Below are 22,764 nucleotides of genomic sequence, written 5' to 3' on the forward strand. Positions count from 1 at the left end.
AAATATAACAAGGAATGTGATTTTATGGTATCTATTCTTTTAAATTGCTGGCATTTTAAAATATCTTGGGGGGAAAAAAATACCTTAGTTAAATACTACTAGAAGTGATTTCCTGGTGTGTTCGAGAAAAAGATTTGAGAAAGCCACTCTGGATTTGGATTTTTAGTGGGCTTTCTTGAAAGAACAAGTTGAGATTATAGATGCTAATAAAAGGGTTCTCTTGTGGTTTACCTTTTCTTTTTTTTAAGGTCTGTATCTATATGCATGTGGTAAACTTACCAGTCCAGTAGCTCATTTCCTTCTTAAGTCTTTGCTTGAGCAAATTGTGTAAACTATAAAAAAAAACTGTGGACATGTTCTTTTAAATACCTGTATATGTTCTGGTTATCCGCCATTTGCTGGTGCTCATGTTTACCTTTCTATTCTCCCTTTTTCTGAAAGAACTAGTATGTGCCACATCATCCTAACTTTGCTGTTGGGGTGGTTTTCCTCCTGTTTGGGTTTGTTTTTCTATGCCTTGTGTAAATTGTGTCTTGCAATGGCTTAGTTGACATTGATTTGAATTTTACCTTTGTATCACAGTTGTATTTATAATTTCCTTTTCATAACCCTGTTGAAATTCACCTACACTAAGGACTTTTCTTGGCAGATCTGTATTGGGGTAGATGCATTCACAGTTCGAGACTACTGTTCAATGTCTTTTTAAAAAGTTTAGCTTTTTTACTGTTGTTTTCTTAACAAACTTTGTTTTTAAAAAGCATGGAAAAATATCCATACTCACAGATGGTAGCAAGTATCCGTATGTGCTTCTGTTTGACTTAACCAAAACAGGAGGTTTTCATATTCTCCTCCCCCCTCCCACCCCCACACACTACTTGTTGCGTTTAGTGGCTTAATTTCCCCAAGAGAGAAACCTTTTTAAGATGTAGGTATCATTTTTACTTGTTCAAACTGCATTGGGTTTTGCCAGCCATCTGTGAAGATAAGGGAATAAACTTGGCGTGTGTCACAATCTTAGCTGAAAAATGCAATTTTCCCATCATTTCCAATACAGTTTTTTTCCACTCATCATCTGCGGAATAAATGCTCATACTAAAATTGAAGAAGCTAGTGACTCATCAGATTAAGCAACTAAAGAACATTTTCCCCAGTATAGTAAATGGACTTTTTCCTCTCTTGATATCTGAAATGCAGCACTAGTACTATCCTAGAGGGTAAAATGAACGCCAAAAATGCTGGTACAGAAATTTCTGAGGGCTGGAATTTCAGATACTGAGCAAACAGTTATTTCACTGCAGTTGGTGATGCTCATCCCTGATGATAAATGTGTTACAAATACAGAAAGTATGTGTTTATTTTTTAATTGCGTTGTATCCGAGTAAAGATTTTGAATATCGCAATTTGTTCACTTATTTCCCCCCACAAACCATTGTGTTAGTAGAGACCTAGTCTTATTGAACCATAAGAAATAACTTGTGCTTCTGCAGAATGAGTGGAGTATGGCACCCCGGCAATATCTGCATGTAGCTTCCCCTCTTACTCTCTTTTCTAATGAGATTTGTGTGGAAGTGGCTTTGAATAGCCTTTGTTTTCTCACATCACTTGTACTGATGGTTTGGGGGAAGTTATAAACAAGTGTAGGCTTTTGCTGGTTTTGTCTCAGTCAGGTTATTTTATGCATTGGAATAAAATGCACGTAATTTTTTCCATTGTTTGACTGTCATCATTTGGAAGACAAAGTTTAAATCAGTTTCTAAGAAAGCAATTATTTCTTTTTAAGTATAAATTCATTTTTTTGCAGCGAATTTACTTTGACATATCTGTTACTAATATCACAAATACTGTGGTCTCAAAGTCTATTACTTTTTCACCCTTAGAAGCTGGAATTTTGTTATGTTAATCTGGAATATAATAGATGATAATCTTTCCTGGAAGTGCGTTCATTTTAAAGCACACATTCTTTTCCTAAGTAACACTCTTCTGTGGATCTGTCACTTGTAGCTTCAGTTTAGATTTCAGGAGAGTGAAAACCAAGATGGAATCTAGTAAATATGTATCATGTTATAGAAATTGTGCTTGGTTTTGAAAATTGATCATAACTGAGGACTACAGCAGTTTACATGTACAAGAATGTACACATTAGAAGTAAATTGCATTTATAGTTTCAGCTGTGTTCCGTGTTCATGAATGGCTTGGAAGCTTCATTGCGCTGGTTGAGTTTAAATATGTTTTGGGCAGGTCCTGTGAAAGGAGGCCTGATTGCCTGTGTTGCTTTTCCAGCACATTTCAGCGTTGTCTTAAACCATGTGGGTGTTCATAATGTTATACAGCAGCACACAGAAATGAAAAGCAAAAGTAACATTATATAATTGGTAACTTTAAAGATGCATCATGATACATTTAAATGGCTGCACAGTATTTCTGCCTGTGGTGCTGCTTTTCCCCTCTTTTTTTTTCCTTTTCTGGTGTTCATTGCTGTTGGTGCTTGTATCTTGGTGTAGGTTAAAAGCCTCAGGCAGATGAAGGGCATTTTGTTTCATTTCATGTGATTGTGGGTATATTTCTGAGAGCTCAAAATTTAAGTAATCAATCCAGTAGTGATTTGGGGTAGAGGGAGGGCACGAGGATCCCTTGAAGCAGAACTGCTTGTAGAATTGCAGTGCTGATTTACACAATTTAGTTTTCCATGCATTGAGCAGACAGAATTATTTTTAACTCTTTAGTGTTAGTAGGTTCCTACAGCAAATGTTTGGGTGTTTGGATTGTCGCTACTGCTTGAGCGTCGATGTGTTAGAGAAGGGTAGAAGGAGGGAGTGTCGAATAACAGACATCTGTGTGTTATAACATAAAACACCTTTGTCATGTTACTCAGACCACATAATTATTGGAATTTTATCAGGATACTATTTTATCTTAATACTCCTCTTTTTTTCCTTTTTTTATTTGTGTTTTTTTACTTAATGGATGGAAAGGCCTGGTAGGTTGCTCTGAAATTCTAGTAGATTTTGTGGTTTTTGTGGTCTCTTAGCAACTTCATCTGTACATGATAGAGCTTTTGCTCACCAGCTGTCCAAGTTAAAATGCAAAACATAATAGAATATTTCTATGGTGCATTTTAATGTAAACAACAATCTCTCCAGTATATTTCACCCTGTTGACCGAGCTAGTGTCTGTTGTGTTGCAAAAACAAATATTCTCTGGGATTATAGTGCTTTGTTCTTTGCTGAACATTTATTTAGTATTGTTCCTTTTGTAAAAAAAATGAAATAGATGTAATGTGAACAGATATGAAACCATTTTACAGAATGTCACAATAAAAATGTTAACCATTTCCATTGCCATTTGCAATGAGAGATGAAATAAGGTATCTTTTAAAGATTAATATTCTTATTCTGGTTTGGATATTGCATAACTTTTGCAGAGAAGGTTATTTTGTGTACGTGTGTGTGTGTGTTCATGCTAATTGTATGGTTCTTTCAAAGGTGGGGAGTAAATATTTCTCCCTTCCTCAAGCCAGAGGAAATCTGCATCCCTGAAAGATGAGATTTGATTGCCCCTCTTTAGTGTGTAGGATTTAAAATATTGTTTCAAAATTAGACTGTCTGTGTGCAAGTCCTGCTTCAATTTTTTAATCCATTGCTAGAGATTGTCTTTACAGTCCCGTGTGACAGAGATGCATTTAAATAAATGACAAGTAAGTCTAATGCTATTTACCCCACTGTTCCCCTGCTCCTCGAACTTCAACGCACCGATGAAATTATTAATAACTTTTAAATATTCATCACAGGGGACTCTAGAACTGAATACAGCAGAGTCTTGTTTTCTCCAACCTTCTTGGATCATTTAGTCATTTATGTGTAAGCATTAGATGAAAAAGGAGGGATGAGGACATAGGCATTTACAATATTAATAGTCCACATATTTAAACTTTTCAATGTATTGCAAAATTCATCCCAGGGGTATTTTCCAGTAACATATTTATGAAATAAAATACTGTACTTTGAGGCATATCCATACTCCTGTTTTGATTTGCACCACACTTTTCCATGCACATTGGAAATACACAACAGAATGTTCCTGGCCTGAAGATAAATGTGATTAAAAAAAGGACGTTTACATTGCATATAGTTTGATGTTTTAATGTGCATTTTAGCTGTCTGCACAGGATTTGACAGAGTTTGTTGTGCTATTCAGCATCTAAGGACTGTTAAATATATGTGGGAGTTAGTTGTGCTACCTTTTTTGACCATTTCAGATTTCGTATCAACACCTGTTTAGTGTTAAAGGTAAAGGTAGATACTTATTTCCGTTGAATATTCTTTTGTGTTGTACGTTGTTAAAAAGAATTAAAGGAGTTTTATTGATACCTAATATGAAGACTACTGAAAAAGTACTGATAAGTTTGTCATTTTCTTTGTTCTGGATTTCCTTTTATTTAGGTGTATTCTTTAGTTCAAGGAGCGTCTGGATGATGCTCTTCGTCATATGGTTTAGTTTTAGGTAGTACTGTGAGAAGCAGGGAGTTGAACTCGGTGATCCTTGTGAGTCCTTTCCAACTTTAGATACTCTATGATTGTATGATTTAGGTTTCTAATTGAGTATAATTTCGTTGTATTGACTGCAAAATACATTAATCTTCCTGCTTTTCCTCCCTCCCCCTCAAAAAAACCAAACCAAACAAATTAAAAAAAAAAAAAAAAGGAGAAACAGGTATCAGTCTGAAACGAGAATATAAGAATGAAGAAACTCACTATCAGATTATGAATGGGAGAGTGAAACTGCAATAGTGTAATCTAAAACGCTAGGATCTGGAGTAAAATTTCTATAATCAGTTTTTTCACATATCTGAGTAATGATATAGGTGTTAAAAATGTTGTAGTTGCTTTATTAATTTTGTAGAAGATCTCAAGGACTGCTTTCTGTGTTTCTGGAACAAGGACAAAGCCTGAAAAATAAATAGAAGTTGCATGCAACAACAAGTGTGTGTAACTCTAGGTTGTAACCTAGAAAACCAGTAAAATTAAATGATGCTGATAACCTGATTTCGTGGTTAACCTTAGTGTGCAGTTCAGTATGCGTGTACTCTGTAATTGTCCAGAAATAAATGCATTCTAGTGATGGAACAGAAATAGTGTTCTGAGTAATTTCTCACAGTCTTTTCTCAGACACATTCATACCGAAGTGCTTTCTCTCTTTGTTTTCAGAGTTGCAATAGTTTCCAAGTCTTTTGAAGGAAAAACTGATCGAACAGAAGACTGGTATGGAACACAGTACAAGCAAGAAGCAATTTCTGATGAAGTTATTAAGGCATGTTAAAACTTTTAATATATTCTAATATCTGCAAGTGAAAGAAAGTGATAAATTCTTTGTCTAATTTTTTGTTTAGTTGAAGGGAGAACTTAAATATACTGCTCTACATTGCGTGAAAATTGTACAATGAGGCTGTTCAATGAGAAGGATCTTATGTTGGTCTTTAGATTTCAAATATTTATTACGTGGGATAGATAAATTTTAATGGTTTTAAACCATGTTAAGTACAGGGACTGTTACACCATTTTTGTGGTAAAAGATCCATAATATGTAGTGGCTACTTAAAAATGTAAGCATTAACTTTTTAAAACTTAGAAGTTTCTATTAGATGTTAATAAACTAATCTGTTCTTAAGAAAGGATTTTTTTTAAAACTGCTGTATTGTAACAGTGTTTCTGAAATTGATTTTTACAACTTAGAAAATGTATATTTTGCAAATTAAATGAGCTTCTGAAATCAAAACTCCAACAAAGGCGGTGAGCAAATCCATAATGAAACTTGTTACTAATCTATTCTTTTAAGAAGAGATGGCTGTACAATACACCCTAGAGCTAAACTGGACCTGCTGAGCATGCTTTGAACAGACATTGCATAGGAATACTTAATTTCCTTTAGCTTGTCCATACTTATGTTCTTGATTAGAATTCTTGCTTATGTATTTAGTTTAATACCTTCATTTAGAGTTCACAGTAGCAGAAAAGATGAGACATAAAACCACATTCCACTCTACTGTAAACTTCTGAAGATTATTTTTTGTCTTTTGTCTTCTTCCTCAGAGAACTTCATCATGCTGATAGCGTACTCCAGCTTGGTTTCCCAGATATTCCTCTCTTTGCCTGTTATCTTAACAGTATTTACACATAAGCTAAATATATTTAGCTTATAAAAGAAACAAGTATATAGCCATTAATTAAGCAGAAATTCTGCTTAGCCTCATTCTTTCTCCTGTTTATCTAGACATGGCAAAATGCTGACCTGAATGGGAAATTCAAGCTTCCAATGAAGAACGAGTTCATTCCTACTAACTTTGAGATTTTGCCATTGGAAAAAGATGCAACACAGTACCCTGCCCTTGTCAAGGTAAGCTGTCTGTATTTGTTCTGTTTGCTAGCTCACCTTCTGGGAAGTCAGCAGTTAATTCCTATGTGTTTTTGAAATACAGATCATGTCATATTCCAAAGTAGAATAAACAAGAGAGTACAAAACTTAAACATATTGCTAGAAAGACAATAGGAATTTCATTCTTGCTAAATTTTGGATTATGACTGTTTGGGTTCCTATGAAAATGAATCTACAAGCAGCTTGAACTCTCTTTGCCCTTTTGAAAGTGTGCTAACAGTTGATAGAAATAATGTTAAAGCTGTTCATTCAGCAGAAGGGTGACTGCCACTCTTACATTTTTTTGAGCAGTGTTCAGTAAGTCAAGGGTGTAGACAAGGCTATTTTTTTTTTTTGTAACTGCATGTGGAAAAGGCTTGTGATTGCATGGAAATAGGGAGAGAGAGAGAGATGTAAACACGTAAATAAACATCATTCTCCAGTCTCCTGGAAGCATCATTTAATGGTCTCAGTACATTCAGCAAATCTCAGTTTTTCTGAGTCCCTAAAAATTACTTCTCGCTACTGAAGCATAGTTGTCTTTTCTAATGCTCAGCTCTGTTTTAGGCTTAGTTGGAGGATGAATAGGAAAAGTCTTCTGCAATTAGATGTTGTGCTTCAGCTCGAATACTCAATTCAGGAATACTTTTTACACAGTAGATTAATATAGTCTACTTTAGTGCAAAGATATCCTTCAGGAAAACGTGTTTGTTCTGCACAGCGCATTTTAGGTATATACTTGTAGTATTATTAATAGAGGAAGACTTGGAGCACATGTTTATGTTCATCCTGAACTGAAACCCTAAACCTCAGCAGGGACGCATACTACAGCTCTATTAAGTAGCACTAATTGGTTTGCTACAGAAACTTGATGGACCTGCAGTGTCTCTGTAGAAACTAGGCAATTGATCCGCACAAAAGCTTTGCTTGAAGGTATCATCGCTTTAGAGATGTGTTTGCTTTTAGTTTTTTCTTTCCCTTTAATATATGTTTTCTGAGGGAAAACATTTCTAATCTTCTGTAGCTGATGAAATAGACATTATCTGTTTTGCCTGCATCTTTTTAATTTTCTCCCCAGCTCTCTGTCTGTGCCATTTTACTTTTGTGGGCCCTGGCATTTGTCTGACCACACAGCAAAACATTGCAAGAACTACAGCAGCAGATATTAGCTGTAGAAAAAAGCATTTTTTCTGCTGTTTTATGTGCCTAAGTGAGCTTACTATGGACCAGACCAGTGTTGTGGAGACAGGGAGGGATGGGAATGTAAGTTCAGGAGCAGGATCGCCATTTTCGCCTCTTTTGTAATGGCACATCTTGCCCTGAAAAACCCTCAGGAAATATGAGGGCCAAATTGAAAAATGAGGGCCTCTCAAGGGCCAGATTTTTACTATGGACTGCAGCTAGCCATCTCCAGCTGTTGGATTAGTTCTCCAGTATTACAAGCAGTCTCTGCTGTTTATCACTCTGTCCCTGATGCAAGATGTATTCTAAACTGCATAGTAGCAATTCAACAGAATAAAAATTTTGTTGTCTCGGAGAGAAGCTGTAATTTGGCTTTTTAGTATGAGTCAAATATTGTGTAGAGGAAGGTGTACTGTAAGAGACAAGATTTACTTCTTTTATGCAAAAAGGTGGAGGAGAATTCCATGCCAAATCCCTGAGAAGCAAAGAACATCTGCTCAAAATTATGAGAAAGAGAAATAATTTTACATTTAAAAGTTCTATCTTCTTACGTATAGCAATTTAAAGAAAAGGTGTTGGGGGGGTAAGGTTAACTAGAGTTGGAACAGAGAGAGAGTATGTATTTCACAGGTTTTGTGGGAGACAAAGCAATAGGGAGGATGTTTAGATTCTTTCCTGTACTAGGTGTTTATTCTAAAAAGTTTTTGGTGACAGGTATTTTAACTAATTTCCAACTAGTTTTACTACTTTTTCTAAATGTGTTTTTTTTGTTACCAATATTACTTTAAAACGACATACAATGCATTAGTATTTTTTACTAAAAGCATTAAATACACAATTATGTTCTTAGTCTGAAACATGTAATTACACGGTGCTGTAGGGCTGCATAATGGTACATCTTTTAATGACAGCATTAGCAGGGAATTTTTTGAAGCTAACGCTATATTTGTCTTGTATCACTCCGGCTCGAGAGAAGTAGTTCCCATTCTGATCATAAGCTCATTCACAACGCTGCAGCCATTTGACTGCTTCTTAAGGTGACATACAGTAAGAAGACTCAATAAGGATAGATGGATGTATGCACAAATGTATATAGCAAGGATATGGATTTAAGGGGACAACAGTAAACTGAGATTTGAAGTGGTGAAGAGACTTTTTTTTAAATAGTGTAATATATTACAGTTAAAAGGTGACTTAAGAAAACCTCTTTCTTGACACAGGACACTGCTATGAGCAAACTGTGGTTCAAGCAAGATGACAAATTTTTTTTGCCAAAAGCTTGTCTCAACTTTGAATTTTTCAGGTATGCAATGTTAAGTATATCACATAAATTGCTCTCCAAATGTTTCTTGATTGTTGGAATCTGCGTTTCTGTGACAAAAACTTTCTTGCATGTATTGAGGCTTTAAAACGTTTGTCCTTACCTGGAGATGTGCAGTAGGATACAGATAGCAGAAAGGCTCGTGTAAGTTATGCGGTAGTTGTGTAGCAAGCAGCTTGAGGTGCTCCATCTATATTAACGGGAAAAGTTTATCTAAAAATACCTGAAAATTTTTTTCTTCTGTTTTATTTGCTATACCTGAAATATGCCAGCCAATAGGACCTACTACATATTGCAATATACCTCTTTAAAAATGGGTGTGTATTATTTTTAACTAATGACTAAAACACAACTATTTTAAGGTAGTGTTTTCTTTATAAAATGCTATGCTGATAATGATTTTAGCTTCAAATTCTGTTGTAATTCACATAAAGTTGTGGGATTTTATTTAGCTGACACCGACAACTGATTATTTTTTTTTTAGAAGAATACTATCTGTATTGCCAATGAATGTGTGATTCTTACCTCAAGATGCATGATAAAGTGCTATAATGTTAATTCTTGTCTTGCATTATTTTCATCACAGGAAAATTACTGCTTTTTTTAAGTGAGCATGACAATGATGTATCTTTTTAGTATTCCTTTCAAGCAATAATTTTAACTTTTGAATTAGAAAAGAATGCTGCTGTCTTTAGGGTGCAGCTATTTCTGTGTTGGATTACAGAAAGTGAAAATAACTTCAGGAAACTCTCCTTCTTTGGCCTAATGAAATGATTCAGTGATATTGCTGGAAAGGCTGTTATGTGGGCTCTGAAAGATGCTCGTAGATGCACTGTTGAGTCCTTGTTTTCAGTGACACTTGAAATTTTTAGTGACAGAATTTTAGATAGAGGGTTTTTTCAGAGTGTCAGATCTTGGTATTGGTGTTGGTACTAGTTGGGAAAAAGGTTGCCTGGGCTTTTCCTTTTTCTTTTTACTCATGAAATCACAAGGCAAACATTACAACTGTTTCAACTTTGTGTCCAGGACATGGAAGATCAAAATGGTAACAGCCTTCTCTTAGAGAACAACAATTGCAATACTTTGCCTTCTTTACTCATGCCTGGCTTTCCTTTGTACTATGTTTGGCCAAAATCCAAAATAGGATTTTATTGATGGACGCTGACTTTATGTTAATATAGTTGTGGGTTTTTTTAAAAGAACAATTCCAAATGAACTATGAGCGATGCAATCTCTATACCAATTTGTCAACGATTAAAAGATGAGAGTTGATTTTATGTAGAGCACACAAAGGTAGAAGTGTGTGCATATATGCACAGTATCATGGAGTCATAGAATGGTTTGGGTTGGAAGGGACCTTTGAAGGTCAGCTAGTCCGACCCTCCTGCACTGAGCAGGGGCACCTTCAGCTAGACATGTGGTGATGGTCTTTCACAGGTAGATTTGCACTTTCATCTCACTGAGCCCTTTAAAAAAGCCAGGAGTACTTGGGCTTTGCTGACTAGTGTAACGGAATGATTTGCTTCTTTTCTTAGGGTTGGGAGTGAGGGTTCTTTCCTTTTCTTTAAAAATGAGATGGTAACTTTATATGAACGGATGTGGAGGAGATTTTGACAATATTGGGTAGATCATCTCCAAAAGAAGTTGTAAGCAGGTTTGTCTGGTTTTGATATTTAAGAAAGATTCTGAATGAATCTCTCAGTTTTGAGACTGGTCATGCTGATGATCATTGGAGGAAATGGTGGAATGTATAGTGTTTGTTCATGAGACTTAACGAAATTACCCGTAGCTCTTGTGGCCAAGTGAATTGGTGAATAAAGCCATCTTAATCACATGGGTTTTCATAACAAGTTTTAGCCTCAGTTCTAGATCAGAATATGATGGCTTGTAGCAGGTTAGCAGAACTTGTTCACACTACAGACAGCTTCAGTAAGATGGGAAAAACTAGGAGGATTTCTTCTGCCTGCAGCCCTGATCATCACAAATCATTGGAAGAATTCCTGACCCAGATGCTATAGCAGCAATTGCTGTGTAGATGAATTAAAGAGGAAGTTGATGAGGGTAGTTTCTCCCTCAAACATACAAATCCAGTAGGAACAATCAAAGTATATAAACCTCTTGAAGCTGGTTTGTTCTGAAACTGAAAATCTTTACAAGGCACAAGTCTTGCATTAAAGAAACGCCACAGTAAAAACCTCTGACATGGGACTTATCATCCTGCCTAAAGGATGATGATAATCTTTTGCTTTTGTGTGAATTGTGACTTAAGAACTCAACAAGTGTCCTTTTTTAAAAAGGAAGCAAAATAACAATGCAATGTGCTGTTGTTTTGAAAACTTTCTAAAGGTAGTTACAAACTCTGCACTGCAAGTTTCCCGAGGTTTAGAGAGATGAATGTTAAAAACGCAATGCTAAATATTTTTAACTGGATACTTGCTACTTTCCAGTTTAAGAAATATTTCAAGCAACTTGAGTTGCTCATAAGGTAATGCAGGATCAGCACTTCAGTGTTGATTCCAGCTATGTCACTTACAGCTCTGTTTGAAAGTGGAAAAGACTAGATTTCAAGATTTTTCAAATGCCCTCTAAGTGATCGAGTTGTTCTGCTTTCTCAAGTCTAGTTGAAAAAAGGTAAAGTAGAAATAAGCGTTTATTTACGCAGTTGTCAGTAATAGAAGGCAACTCCCCAAAACAGTGTTATAATTGGTTTGTGTTGTTTTTCCCTTGAGAATTAATGATTTGGTAGTCTTCGTTATTTTCAAAACTCCCCGTTGGCCTTTGTGAGCTAAATGAGTGTACAGAAGTGATAACTGGTACGGACATAGTAATCCCTCAGACTGATTAAGTCTCTATTCTACTATCAAAATGGAAAAGAATATAATGAGTTTGGAGGAAGGTTTATGATAACATGGGATTGACCTACATCTTGCTTTCAATTCAGTATTAATTAAAAACTTCAATATTAATTGGATTTGCATCGTTGGGCATATCGAAATTGCTCAGTTTTGGGAAATTCTCATTGTAGGGAGAAATGCAAATAGCAGAGTAATATTTTTTTCCTTTTTTTTCTTCTTAACTGACCTATTTGCTTAAGTTACACAAGCCCAAGCCCAGAATAATTAACCCAGTGGTAGTAAAAAAGCGTATCCAAGGCTAATATTTCATACTGCTTCCCACACTTCCTTTCCTTAGTCTAAAAACTACTTGGATCCTTCTTAAAAATACCTTTGTGTAAAGTATTTTAAAGTTATCAGCATGTGTGTTGTGGCGACGTGATCTTTGTTTTACTACATTAATGTTGGTATACGCTATGAAATACCATGCTACATAGGTGTAGATATGTACAATAGCATGTCTTAAAATAGGACCATTAGTGACTGTTTAGGGAAAATAAATGCAAATGGCGTGGTTTTGAATTGTAGATAGATACTGCGGATTATTTCTGTGAAACTGATAATGAATTTACATGCACTTCAGAAATAAATATTCATAGTACAAATAACTTGACTTTGCAAATATTTAAAACATAGATATTTAACAATTAGCACAGTTGAAACATGGTTTGAGTCTTTTGAGTTGCATTTGTCTTTTTGAGAAATTTGTGACAGTATTGTATGTGATCAGATGGTTCTACTACAACAGTAGAACTTGTATAGTTCTTGCCCTTAAAAATACAACACAAAAAATCATGGTGGTATGAAAATGGATATGCTAGACTTCTTTCCTGAGCTGAACTAAGCATGTACTGCATATTTTTCATACCACAAATTGCTAATATCTTAATTTTTGTAATAGAAACTACTTTATTTTCTGATAGTGTAGAAGTGTTAATTAAATTAATGTTCAGTACATGGGCTTTCATTTCAGTCTGTTAAATTATGTTGGTTGTTCAGGTTGTATTTAGTTTATTTTACTCCGGATGAATTCTGACTATGCAGCAAAGTAAATATAACGTGTCTTGATTTATGAGTACAAATAAGAGAATACCTCTGGAATTTCCAATATATTTGACATCGCTCAAACCATAAGCAAGCTAAATAATTATTTTCAGGTATGTTCATATTTGTCTTCGAAATAGGAATCCTTCATAATGGGCTCCATCAGCATACTCGCAGTAAATATTGTTTCCTTCAGAACAAACTTTAAAGGCAAAAAGAAACTGAGAGATAATTTAAACTGCATATTTTACTTTCAACATTTTCTTCCAGCCCATTTGCTTACGTGGATCCTTTGCATTGTAACATGGCCTATTTGTACCTTGAACTACTCAAAGACTCCCTCAACGAGTATGCATATGCAGCAGAACTAGCTGGCTTGAACTATGATCTCCAAAATACCATCTATGGGATATATGTAAGTACCCAAATCCAGGAAAAGCTTAGAGCCTTAAAACTACTTCCACTCATCAACATTTTTGTATTGATTTGATGGAAGGACTTTGATTTTAAAAATGGGTCTAAGGCTGTTACTCCTTTTGATCTTGGTTATTAACCATCCTTTCTTTAATTTTAATTTTAAGTTGAATTTTTTTCAAAGTCTTCAACAATCTTTCCATTCATATGAAGCAAATTTTCTTCTTTATTTTTATATTGTTCATGAAATCAGTCAGTTGTAAGATCTGTTCCTCCATTTAAAAAAAAAAAGAAAAAAGCAACCCTAATCCAATCTTACATATTTATTTCAGTTTGTCAGATAGTTGTTAAAGACTTCCTGACTGACGGGGTAGAAGACCCCCTTTTCATGCTATTAGATAAATGATACACTTCAGCTTTCCTGTTAAAGAACTGGTGATCATGAGGCTGCATATACATACTCTTCAGTCACGTTTCTTCATCCATTACCTTGTCACTGCTTGAGGTATCAAAGCATTTCTTTTGTTTTTCTTTTTGTTAGTCGCTACATTTATGCTGATCCTCTCCATTGCAACATGACATACCTGTTTATCAGGTTATTGAAGGATGATTTAAAAGAGTATACATATGCAGCACGCCTCTCAGGTTTGGTCTATGGCATTGCATCAGGAATGAATGCAATACTTGTAAGTAAGAAAAAAAACGCAGGAGGAAATAAACAGCTTGAGAGTTGTTGAGCTTGGAGAAAACATTTGACTTCCGCATTTCTAAATGAGATGGTTAATGTTTTTTTTCCTTGCATATATCTCATTAATTAAAGGCAAAGCCAAACTGTATTTTAATCAGTACTGAGTGACCTGTTTAAGGTTGCGGTGTCTTGTGAACGTGTGTGCAGTACAACTGTTGCATTCTGGTTCATGTTCTTGCTTGCTTAGTAATCTTGAAGGTGCTTTTGCTGGTTTCTGTGTAAAAAGATTAACTTCTGTTGAACGAATCTCACCTTTACAGACTTCGTTATAATTCTCTAATTCTGCTGTAGTGAGCTGTGGAAATGCATTGTGCATGTGTTTATTAGAATGCAGTGCTGGATATTTGTGGCTTTTCCTTAGTCTTTGTTTTTATTATACATTTTATTATCTGTTTTAAAGTGCTGACAAGACTTACTTGATAAGTACTGATATTATGATAAAAGGTTATTTCTTACTCAGCTTCTTCTATGAGATTCATGGTAGGAGATTTTAATAGTCTCTCTTGAAGTTTTGTTAAAAGCTTTTATTAACCATCATTTATACCAAAATGCCTTTTGAAATTTCCATAGAAGTATTATTTTCCAAAGCATCTTAGTAAGAGGATATACTGTATATTGTCTTCACATTTTCTGTATGAAAGAGAGTGCTGTAATTTCTTTTTTTATCCAGTGCAAATCTGATTCCCTGCTAGCATTCATTTAACTTACTGCGAACACGATTACCTGTTCTTGGTGTCAAAACTTGCTGATGTTTCCATGGTCAGAGTTAATTCCTTTGTGGGGGAGGTGGAGGGGTGTATTTGTCTTCATTTTCAGTCACAGTTTAGAAGTTTAGAGTTATTTTAAATATTACATGGTTTTTGTAGGGTCTTTATATTCTTCTACTCCAAAGATTCTATTTTCACGTATTGAAATCAGTTTACTCCGTTTTGGTATCTGGGAACTTCTAGTATACTTTTCTATATCATGAGAAGTTATATAGTCAATAGGTGTAACTGTGTGATGTTGATCGTTTGAGCAAGGACAGACACTACACTGAAAATGGTCACCCATGGTGATTGTTGAACAGTTTGGGTTCTTACGCTAATTAAGGACATCAGCCTTTGTTGTAAATCCATTTATGATAGCTTTTTCTTCAAATTCATGGTTCAAGTATGTTTCAGCAACTATAGCAGAAAAAATTCTTCCTACTGGAAAGCAGGAATTCACCTGTATGTTGGTTTGTGTCCTAAAATTTAGTTTTACCCATAATAATTAAACTGCACAAATACAGTTAAATTCCTGGTTTGAGATACCAAATTTTGAAGTTGTTTTCCCCCCAAAAGGCCTTCTAATGCCTTTGTGTAGCTTGATGCAATCATAGAGTAATTTTTAAGTTCCTGTGTTGTTTTTTTTAAACGACCAAGTTTATTTCGTATATACTTTCAGAAAGATGTGTTACGATCAGATCGATATCTCAATAAGATTGTAGACTACCTTCGTGTTTCAGCCCAGCAGCATCCTGGTTATAAGTTGTGCTGCTGTGGACAGTACCCGTTTTCTTGTAATACTGCTTACTTCCACTTACATAAAATATTTTTTTTTGAGCAATGAGATAAATGTGAAACAAGGTTAAAAGTAAATTGGAGGGAATATTTAAGAAGGCTGTGAATATAGATTCCATTACTGAAATGAGACACCTAGAGCAAAACCATGTCAGTACTCCAAATGTACAGTTTACTGACTGGACTCAATACTTATAATAATTAAAAATCTGTGTTCTGAGTACAATTTGCTTACATCAGCATGAAATCGTGTTAATTCTCTGTGTTCATAACTCCTGTTCCAATATGCTATATTATAATCGTCGGTTAGTTATCTTTTGATGGGTAAAGGGATTTTATTTCAGAATGAGTTAATGCTGAAGAACATTGAATTTAGAGTAAGTGCTGAAAAGCGTGTTGTTCATGGAATTATACAAGACTTGGTAATTGTTCTATTCTTTTATATTCCACATTTAAAGCAAATTATGCGCTTTTTCCATAGCTCTCTGTAAAAGGTTATAATGACAAGCAACATATCTTGCTCAAGAAGATCATTGAGAAAATGGCTACTTTTGAGATTGATGAAAAACGATTTGAAATTATCAAGGAAGCGGTAAGCTACATGAGAAACTTACATTTTGGAGAAATTTAAAATTGAATGCATTGACTTGAAATGGAATCTGAGGGCTGATTATGCATGGAAATATAGAGTGAATTTCTGCCTCATTGGGACTGCAGAAGCTGTTTTCTTTTGTCTTTTTTGTGGCCATGTGTTCCCCAGAGTGTTTATCTTGCATTCTTCGGTTAAAAATAACTGGCCCTGGAATCTTCTATCAGTCAGTCTTTCTTACTGATTGCAACTTGCTTTGCTAGGAGTAGAAATCTAAGAAGGCAGACAGGATGGGGAAGTCTTAACTTTGTATCCTGTTTTACAATTTGGAAAGGCCCCAGCGGGATCTAGCCAGAAAAGAAGGGGGAAATGGATGAAGGGGGAAAGGAAGGGTTGAAAAGATTTGCAACATTTCTTCTCCCCAGATGGGAAGAGGAGCTCTGCTCCTGGGCCAGGATCCTTTGGTGCAAAAGTACCCAGCTGGTGAAGCACATACTGACTTCTGGATGTCTGACTTCCTATATTTAATGACTGATCTATATATACGGAATATAGGTTAGATTTTTTAAGCTCCTGAAGTAAATTTATGAACAGTGATTACATTTGCTAAGCCAAACAAGATACATAATTGTTCTTCAGGTGCTTTCTTTAGAGCAAGACAGAGGTACAACAAAGGAAATGGGCAGATTAGATACTGGCACCCATAGCAGTGGGTGATTGTGGAGGCGTAAATGAGCGCGCAAGGATTAGACTGGTCTTGGGGAACAGGCTGACTTAGAAATCATAGAATCATAGAAAGTTTTGGGTCAGAAGGGACCCCTAGAGGTCATCTAGTCCAGCCCCCGTGCAGTGAGCAGGGACACCGCTAACTAGATCAGGTTGTTCAGAGCCCTGTCCAACCTGGCCCAGAAAGCTGGCAGATAGTCTGAAGTAGATGAGAGAGCTAGGGCTACAGGGGAGATCACTCCACGCTTGCTATGGTCTTACATTAATAGTCTGCTGCCGGTGATTTTTGAACAGGTGACTGGCCTAGACAGACACCGGGGGGCCATCTTTAATTCTATTTAGTGGGAAGTTCGAAGCAGGTGTACATCATACATGAGGTAGATTTGTTATAACAGCACTTTATTTAGGTCTCTGTGTACCTCAGATACAGGAATTGTCTGAAAAGTTTTAACTGGATGTGACAAATGTCAAGGTAAAAAAAACCAAACCACAGGTCTGTGAGTGATCTGTTTTGGATGATTTTCTTTTGGTTTAAGATGTTTCCCTGGTTATCTTTACAGTTCGCTTGAACTTTGTATTATGCATGTTTTGTCGTTTTATAGACTTTTGTTACATAGGTCTTTTGTGTATGTAGAATAAGGACAAAATACAAAAAAGTCAGATCAGAGGGGGAGACTGCAGTTTTTCCCCACTTGTCTACACTGAACAGGTAAGGGAGATATCAGCTTCTGGCTTCCGTTTGGAGTGGATAGAAGGATGCTTCCTCAGCAGCTTCATGCTCGCTGTTTTTTCTCACTCATGTGCCCTGAAATGAATTACTTTTCTCTTATACTGGAAATGATCCCAGCTTGCCAAAGCTTACTAATTTGCACTTTCCACTTCCTCTGGCAGAGGAGGAAGGTTTTGCTTATTTTGTGAAGGTGCAGCTGGACTAGAAAGGAGTTTCTTTGGAGAAGCTCACTGATTCTTCTCTTGTACCTCCGTTATCCAGGCAAAGAATGCAAAGAATTTTCCAGATGGTCCTGTATTTTTCTAAGTAAGTCAGCCTAGGGAAGCAACTGGGAGAAAAATACATTTTCTATTAGTGGTATTCCCCCATCCCATCCCCGGACAGTTATCACAGAATGCAGATTTTCTGAGTGGAGCAACTTGATCTAAATACTTATTTAGGTCTAACTGCAATAATTTAATTTCCAGTCATTAATTTTATGGACAAGTTTGATTTTATGCTCGTTAAAATTATCTTAATGGTTACTGCTTAATCCATCGTTCAGAAGCCCACGTTATTACTAAGGTAATTTAACACATTTTTTCAGCAGGTCTAGCAAGCAAGAGAATGTTCTTGACATTTGAAATGTATCTTTTTGATGGTACACAAAGTTGAGAGTACAAGGTTAATATTTTATGTTTAGAAATAGAGTTCGGTAATTTGAATTTGATTTGTTTCAGTACATGAGATCGCTTAACAACTTCAGGGCTGAACAGCCTCACCAGCATGCAATGTATTATCTCCGACTCCTGATGACAGAAGTTGCTTGGACCAAAGATGAATTAAAAGAAGCTCTAGATGGTAATGTTCTGCCAGTTTCAAAGTTCGTTATTTTTATTTTTTCTTATGGAAAATGTCTTGCTACAAAACTAATGAAGGTACCTGTTTTGAAATCTGCCCATTATTCAAGTGAAACCCATGCAGTGCCAGACCTGAGCTGATGCTGGTGGATGTCGATCTCTCTGCGCTTGTCGTCCAGTTTCTGGAAAGTGTGGTAGTTCAGGCAAAAGGCCTCAAAAGGCAAAATGTGCAGGGAAGAATTCAGGCAAATCTTGAACGGCTTTGTGGACATGAGCGTGGGTGCAGTGAATCCAGTGCTTAACCAACACTGCTAAAATCATTTGGCTGGAATTGACATCTTGCAGACACACTGGAGTATATCTACATTGTACTTCCCAATGTGCATACTGTTTTGTTTTTTCCATTTCAGGAATTCTTAACTCCTGTTTCTGTAGATAATAAAGAAAAAAAGATATAATTTCTGTAGGTAATAATGATAATAAAGAATGAAGAACATTGTGGTTCTTAACAAAGAGCAGGCACCCCACTATATTTGGAGGAAGAAGAAATTTCAAATTAAGAGATTTAATTGATTTTAATAATAGCTGAAGAACTCTTCCCTGTCTGTATCTGACTGTGTTACAACAAAAGGCTGTTACTGGGACAGTTTGCGAAATATCTTGTGATAGCTTCTTGGAGTATACCAAGACATTATTTTCAAGAAGAATATATGGTTTTTGTATTTATTTGAGGGGGTAGATTCAGAATACACATCCATAGTTGTCAAAGACTGAGACGTACCATACTGTTTGGAGTTGTGGTGCTGAAAACTGCTTCATTAAGATAGACTCCATAGATGCCCTGAGCCAGCTGCACAGTGGTGTGTGCTTTTTAAACAGGATTGCCCCTGGACAGAAATATAAATATTTAGTTGTATAGTTTCTTGAATGATTACAAGTATCTCTGAGATTAGCAGTAGTGCCACTGCGGCTTATGAAGTCAATGACAAAACTAATGCTGATTTTTGTGGCAGTGAGTTCAGCTATATGTAGGTCATTCCTTTTTTAATGACTACTGAATTCTGAAAACATAAGAATTTTTCTGTTCCATGTGCAAGTTGTTTTTAGAAGATTAATGCTACTATATTCAGCATAAGAATAGCTAAATACGGAATGCTGGAAAGGAATGCTGTCTATTTAGTATTCTGGAGATCTGCTGGAAATACGGGGAGTTTATGCATGATTTTTTTCCCCCCTCCTCTTTTCCTGTCTCACACTAAATATGACCCTAATCTTTTGCACTATTAATAAGAAATTCTAGAGGCAAAAATTAGGATTAGTATTATACAAAAATTAAAAGTTGATTTGGAATCGGGGAAAAACGTGGAAATGAATTTTTACTGGTGGTTAGTTACCTCTTTTAACAGGGGGAAGGGCTGATAAGCATAGTATAGGTTTTTCTGATACAAATCACAAATCTGTTAGCTGTATATGCATCCCCCACTGAATAATTGAGTGACCTCTTAATCTTGAAGCATTTATCTTTTCAAAACTTCTGTGAAATCCATGAGTATTGTTAGTTTTTATTTTAGTTGAGAAAATAACAAAATTATAAATTAATAGGTTTGGTGATATAGTGTGGGTATGCTTGTAGTGTCAGGGAATTAAGAACGAAGATAGTGACTTTGGGATGAACCCCTCATCCATTCAACCATCCTTCCTCCCTTATTCCATTGATTCTATATGTTAAACTATACTTTGCATTATACGTGTAAACTGCTTTGCAAAGACAGGCTAAGATAGAATGTGTGTGCATGTGTACTCTGGGATATATTGCAAAATATTTTCTTGTGTATTGTTTGTTACAAAGATACTACCAAAACACCGTATTTGACTTGAGGTTCTTTTTTTAGTCTAGATGGTAAATGCACAGTGTGTTCCTTGAGCATTATAAACTACATGCTGCTTGTTTAGTTAATAACTAAGGCTTTATCTTGGAACACCACCTGAATGATTGCAACTGTTTTCTCTGGGGAATGAATGTTTGTTCAGCATGATTGGAAAGAAGGCGCTTTTTTGTTTTCTTTTTGGAATCTGGGTCAGACGGTATGTGAATTCTAAGCAAAACAAACTATGTGATGGGTGCTGCTATTTAGACCTGGAAGCTTTCCAGTGTTGCATTTTTAAGGAGAGATTTACTTTTTCATGATGGTGATTTTGTCCTCCTCTAAGAAGTGCACCATATCTACTTACTTACTGTAAAAACACACATAATTGATTTAAGTGTCTAAATATCTATTCTAGATGTCACTCTTCCCCGCCTCAAGGCCTTTATAGCTCAACTGTTGTCACGGTTACACATTGAAGCTCTTCTCCATGGCAATATAACAAAACAGGTGGGTGTGATACTTTCTTTAATAAAACAATTTTTATTTAAAAGCAGCATAAAAGATGGAAGACTAGTTTAATCTTCTCAGATCTTAAAGCAGTTTTGTCAAATGTGATTTCATAATTTGACTTTGTGGTTTTTTAATCTTTATGAGAGTATCATAGTGTATTTTTTTCCACTTTAGATTTATTATGCTAAGTGCTGCCCTTGTATTGCTCTTGGAAATTTAACAAAAAACAACTTACGATCTACATATTTTAAAGTCTGTGTTGTGTGTCATTACTGTGATGTGATCAAGCTGCATAAGGAATGATGTGCTGCAGATCATCCTCCATTTAAAACTTTCAGACTAGCTAACAAAGATTTAAGAATCCAAGATCCTTCCAAATGAAGTACTTTGTACAAAGCTAAACATGGATGGTGGGCCATAAAAAATATATGTCAGCTCTCAGCTGTGTCTTTTGGGGAGTAAAAATTGGAAAACATTTGTTCTGTCTTCCATTACAATAGTAACCATTTGTATTTGTATAGGAAGTCTAACCAAATATATGTGTATATTTACCAATACAAACTGTAATACCTGTCTTGCACATTTTTGCCATGTTTTTTTTGTGGGGCTGGTATAGCAGTATTTCTGTGTTATACCAGCTCTGTGACACTTTACTAGCAGGAGATGTTATAAATACTGCTAGTGACTGCTGAATGTGTGGAAAAGAAAGTTAACTAGTAGTTAAACGAGTCCTGTTCAGAACATATGTGTGAACAATCTTCTTGTTGTAAATACTTTTTACAATGTTTTAATATGGTGACTGGATTGGAAGAATGTGTAGCATGTTTCTCTAACCTTTCAAACTGTTAGACCTCAATCTTTTTATCTTTGTTATTGGGTGGGTTTTTTGGGGGTGTGTTGGAGAGGACATGTGTTTATTAAGTTTTCAGACCTTTTGCATGTTTTTGATAAAAACATTTGTCAGTTTGTGGCAGTGCAGATTAAGAGATGTTGGCTTTCAGCCAAAAATACTTTGTAGCAAGTTACTGTAATTTCCGGTCTGCAGGCTACAAGAACACATAACCCTAGCGTAAACCTTAACACCCTACACATAAACAGGTAAAGCTTTTGAAGTTAAATCCTTGAATTAAACTAATTATTTTAAATTTTTTTTCGCTACTTAAGATTTTTATGATTATTATTTTGATCCATCAGATAAAAGAAAGTATCTGGGCAATGAGTTCTGATACTGCCAGCACGTCAATGGAATGCATGTTTGAATTTAACCCTTAATTTGTTTTTTTTAAAATTCCATCTGGTGAGGTGTCATTTGCTTTGCAAACATACATTGTAGGTATCTGGCTTTCAAACTTTGAAAGATGAGTACATCAAAGTGGTGAAGGGAGAGCGAAAAAAAGCCCATTGAACTTTAATTTCAAAACCGTTAGGGAGGAATAGAACTAGTTAAACATAGAAATAAGACAAATATGAAAAACGCCCACAAAACCCTGTTCCCCCAAACCCCCACTTCCTCTCATCTACTTAACTTCTGCTGTGTTTTTATGAAATTACAATATCCCTACTTTCTATTCTTGGTTCCCCCCCCCCCCTTCTCTCGTGTCACCATCAATAATTGGAAAGTCTTACCCTGCTGTTAGGTGCAGAATAACCAACAATCATTAAAAATCGTCTTACATTGTCTCTTCCAGGCAGCACTAGGAATTATGCAGATGGTTGAGGACACTCTGATTGAGCACGCTCATACAAAGCCACTCCTTCCCAGTCAGCTAGTGAGATACAGAGAAGTGCAACTTCCTGACAGTAAGTTAATTTATTTATTTACAATTTTTTAACACACATTCAATTGAGATTCTCTGTCTGCTAATGGGATTTTAAAATTAGTATTACTTTGTTGCTAGGGGTTTGTGTCAAAATCAGACTTACTTCAAATTATTTTAAACTTTAAAT

The 22,764-nt window shown here is 35.6% G+C and overlaps 1 protein-coding gene and 1 long non-coding RNA gene across 4 annotated transcripts in view; one reads left to right on the forward strand and one right to left on the reverse strand.

The window, feature by feature from the left end:
- The window catches only part of IDE (insulin degrading enzyme), a 76,015-nt gene that overhangs the window by 39,403 nt on the left and 13,848 nt on the right, over positions 1-22,764 (forward strand). For 2 of the 3 annotated variants that reach the window (XM_075423473.1, XM_075423471.1), the window contains exons 12-19: positions 5,205-5,307; positions 6,268-6,390; positions 8,811-8,893; positions 13,120-13,264; positions 16,037-16,147; positions 18,320-18,440; positions 20,723-20,814; positions 22,506-22,617. In XM_075423473.1, the coding sequence (XP_075279588.1) occupies positions 5,205-5,307; positions 6,268-6,390; positions 8,811-8,893; positions 13,120-13,264; positions 16,037-16,147; positions 18,320-18,440; positions 20,723-20,814; positions 22,506-22,617 (890 nt within the window). Of the gene's footprint in view, positions 1-5,204; positions 5,308-6,267; positions 6,391-8,810; positions 8,894-13,119; positions 13,265-13,804; positions 13,950-16,036; positions 16,148-18,319; positions 18,441-20,722; positions 20,815-22,505; positions 22,618-22,764 lie in introns of all 3 variants that reach the window. The other variant, XM_075423472.1, reaches the window with a different exon arrangement.
- LOC142361641 (uncharacterized) lies at positions 18,788-22,505 on the reverse strand. Its single transcript, XR_012764281.1, has 3 exons — positions 22,444-22,505; positions 19,221-19,326; positions 18,788-18,868 (listed from the first exon to the last, which is right to left on the reverse strand). It is a non-coding gene; the product is annotated as an uncharacterized LOC142361641 (long non-coding RNA).

Source organism: Opisthocomus hoazin, chromosome 6, assembly GCF_030867145.1.
Source record: "Opisthocomus hoazin isolate bOpiHoa1 chromosome 6, bOpiHoa1.hap1, whole genome shotgun sequence".
NCBI classification, from domain to species: Eukaryota; Metazoa; Chordata; class Aves; order Opisthocomiformes; family Opisthocomidae; genus Opisthocomus; species Opisthocomus hoazin.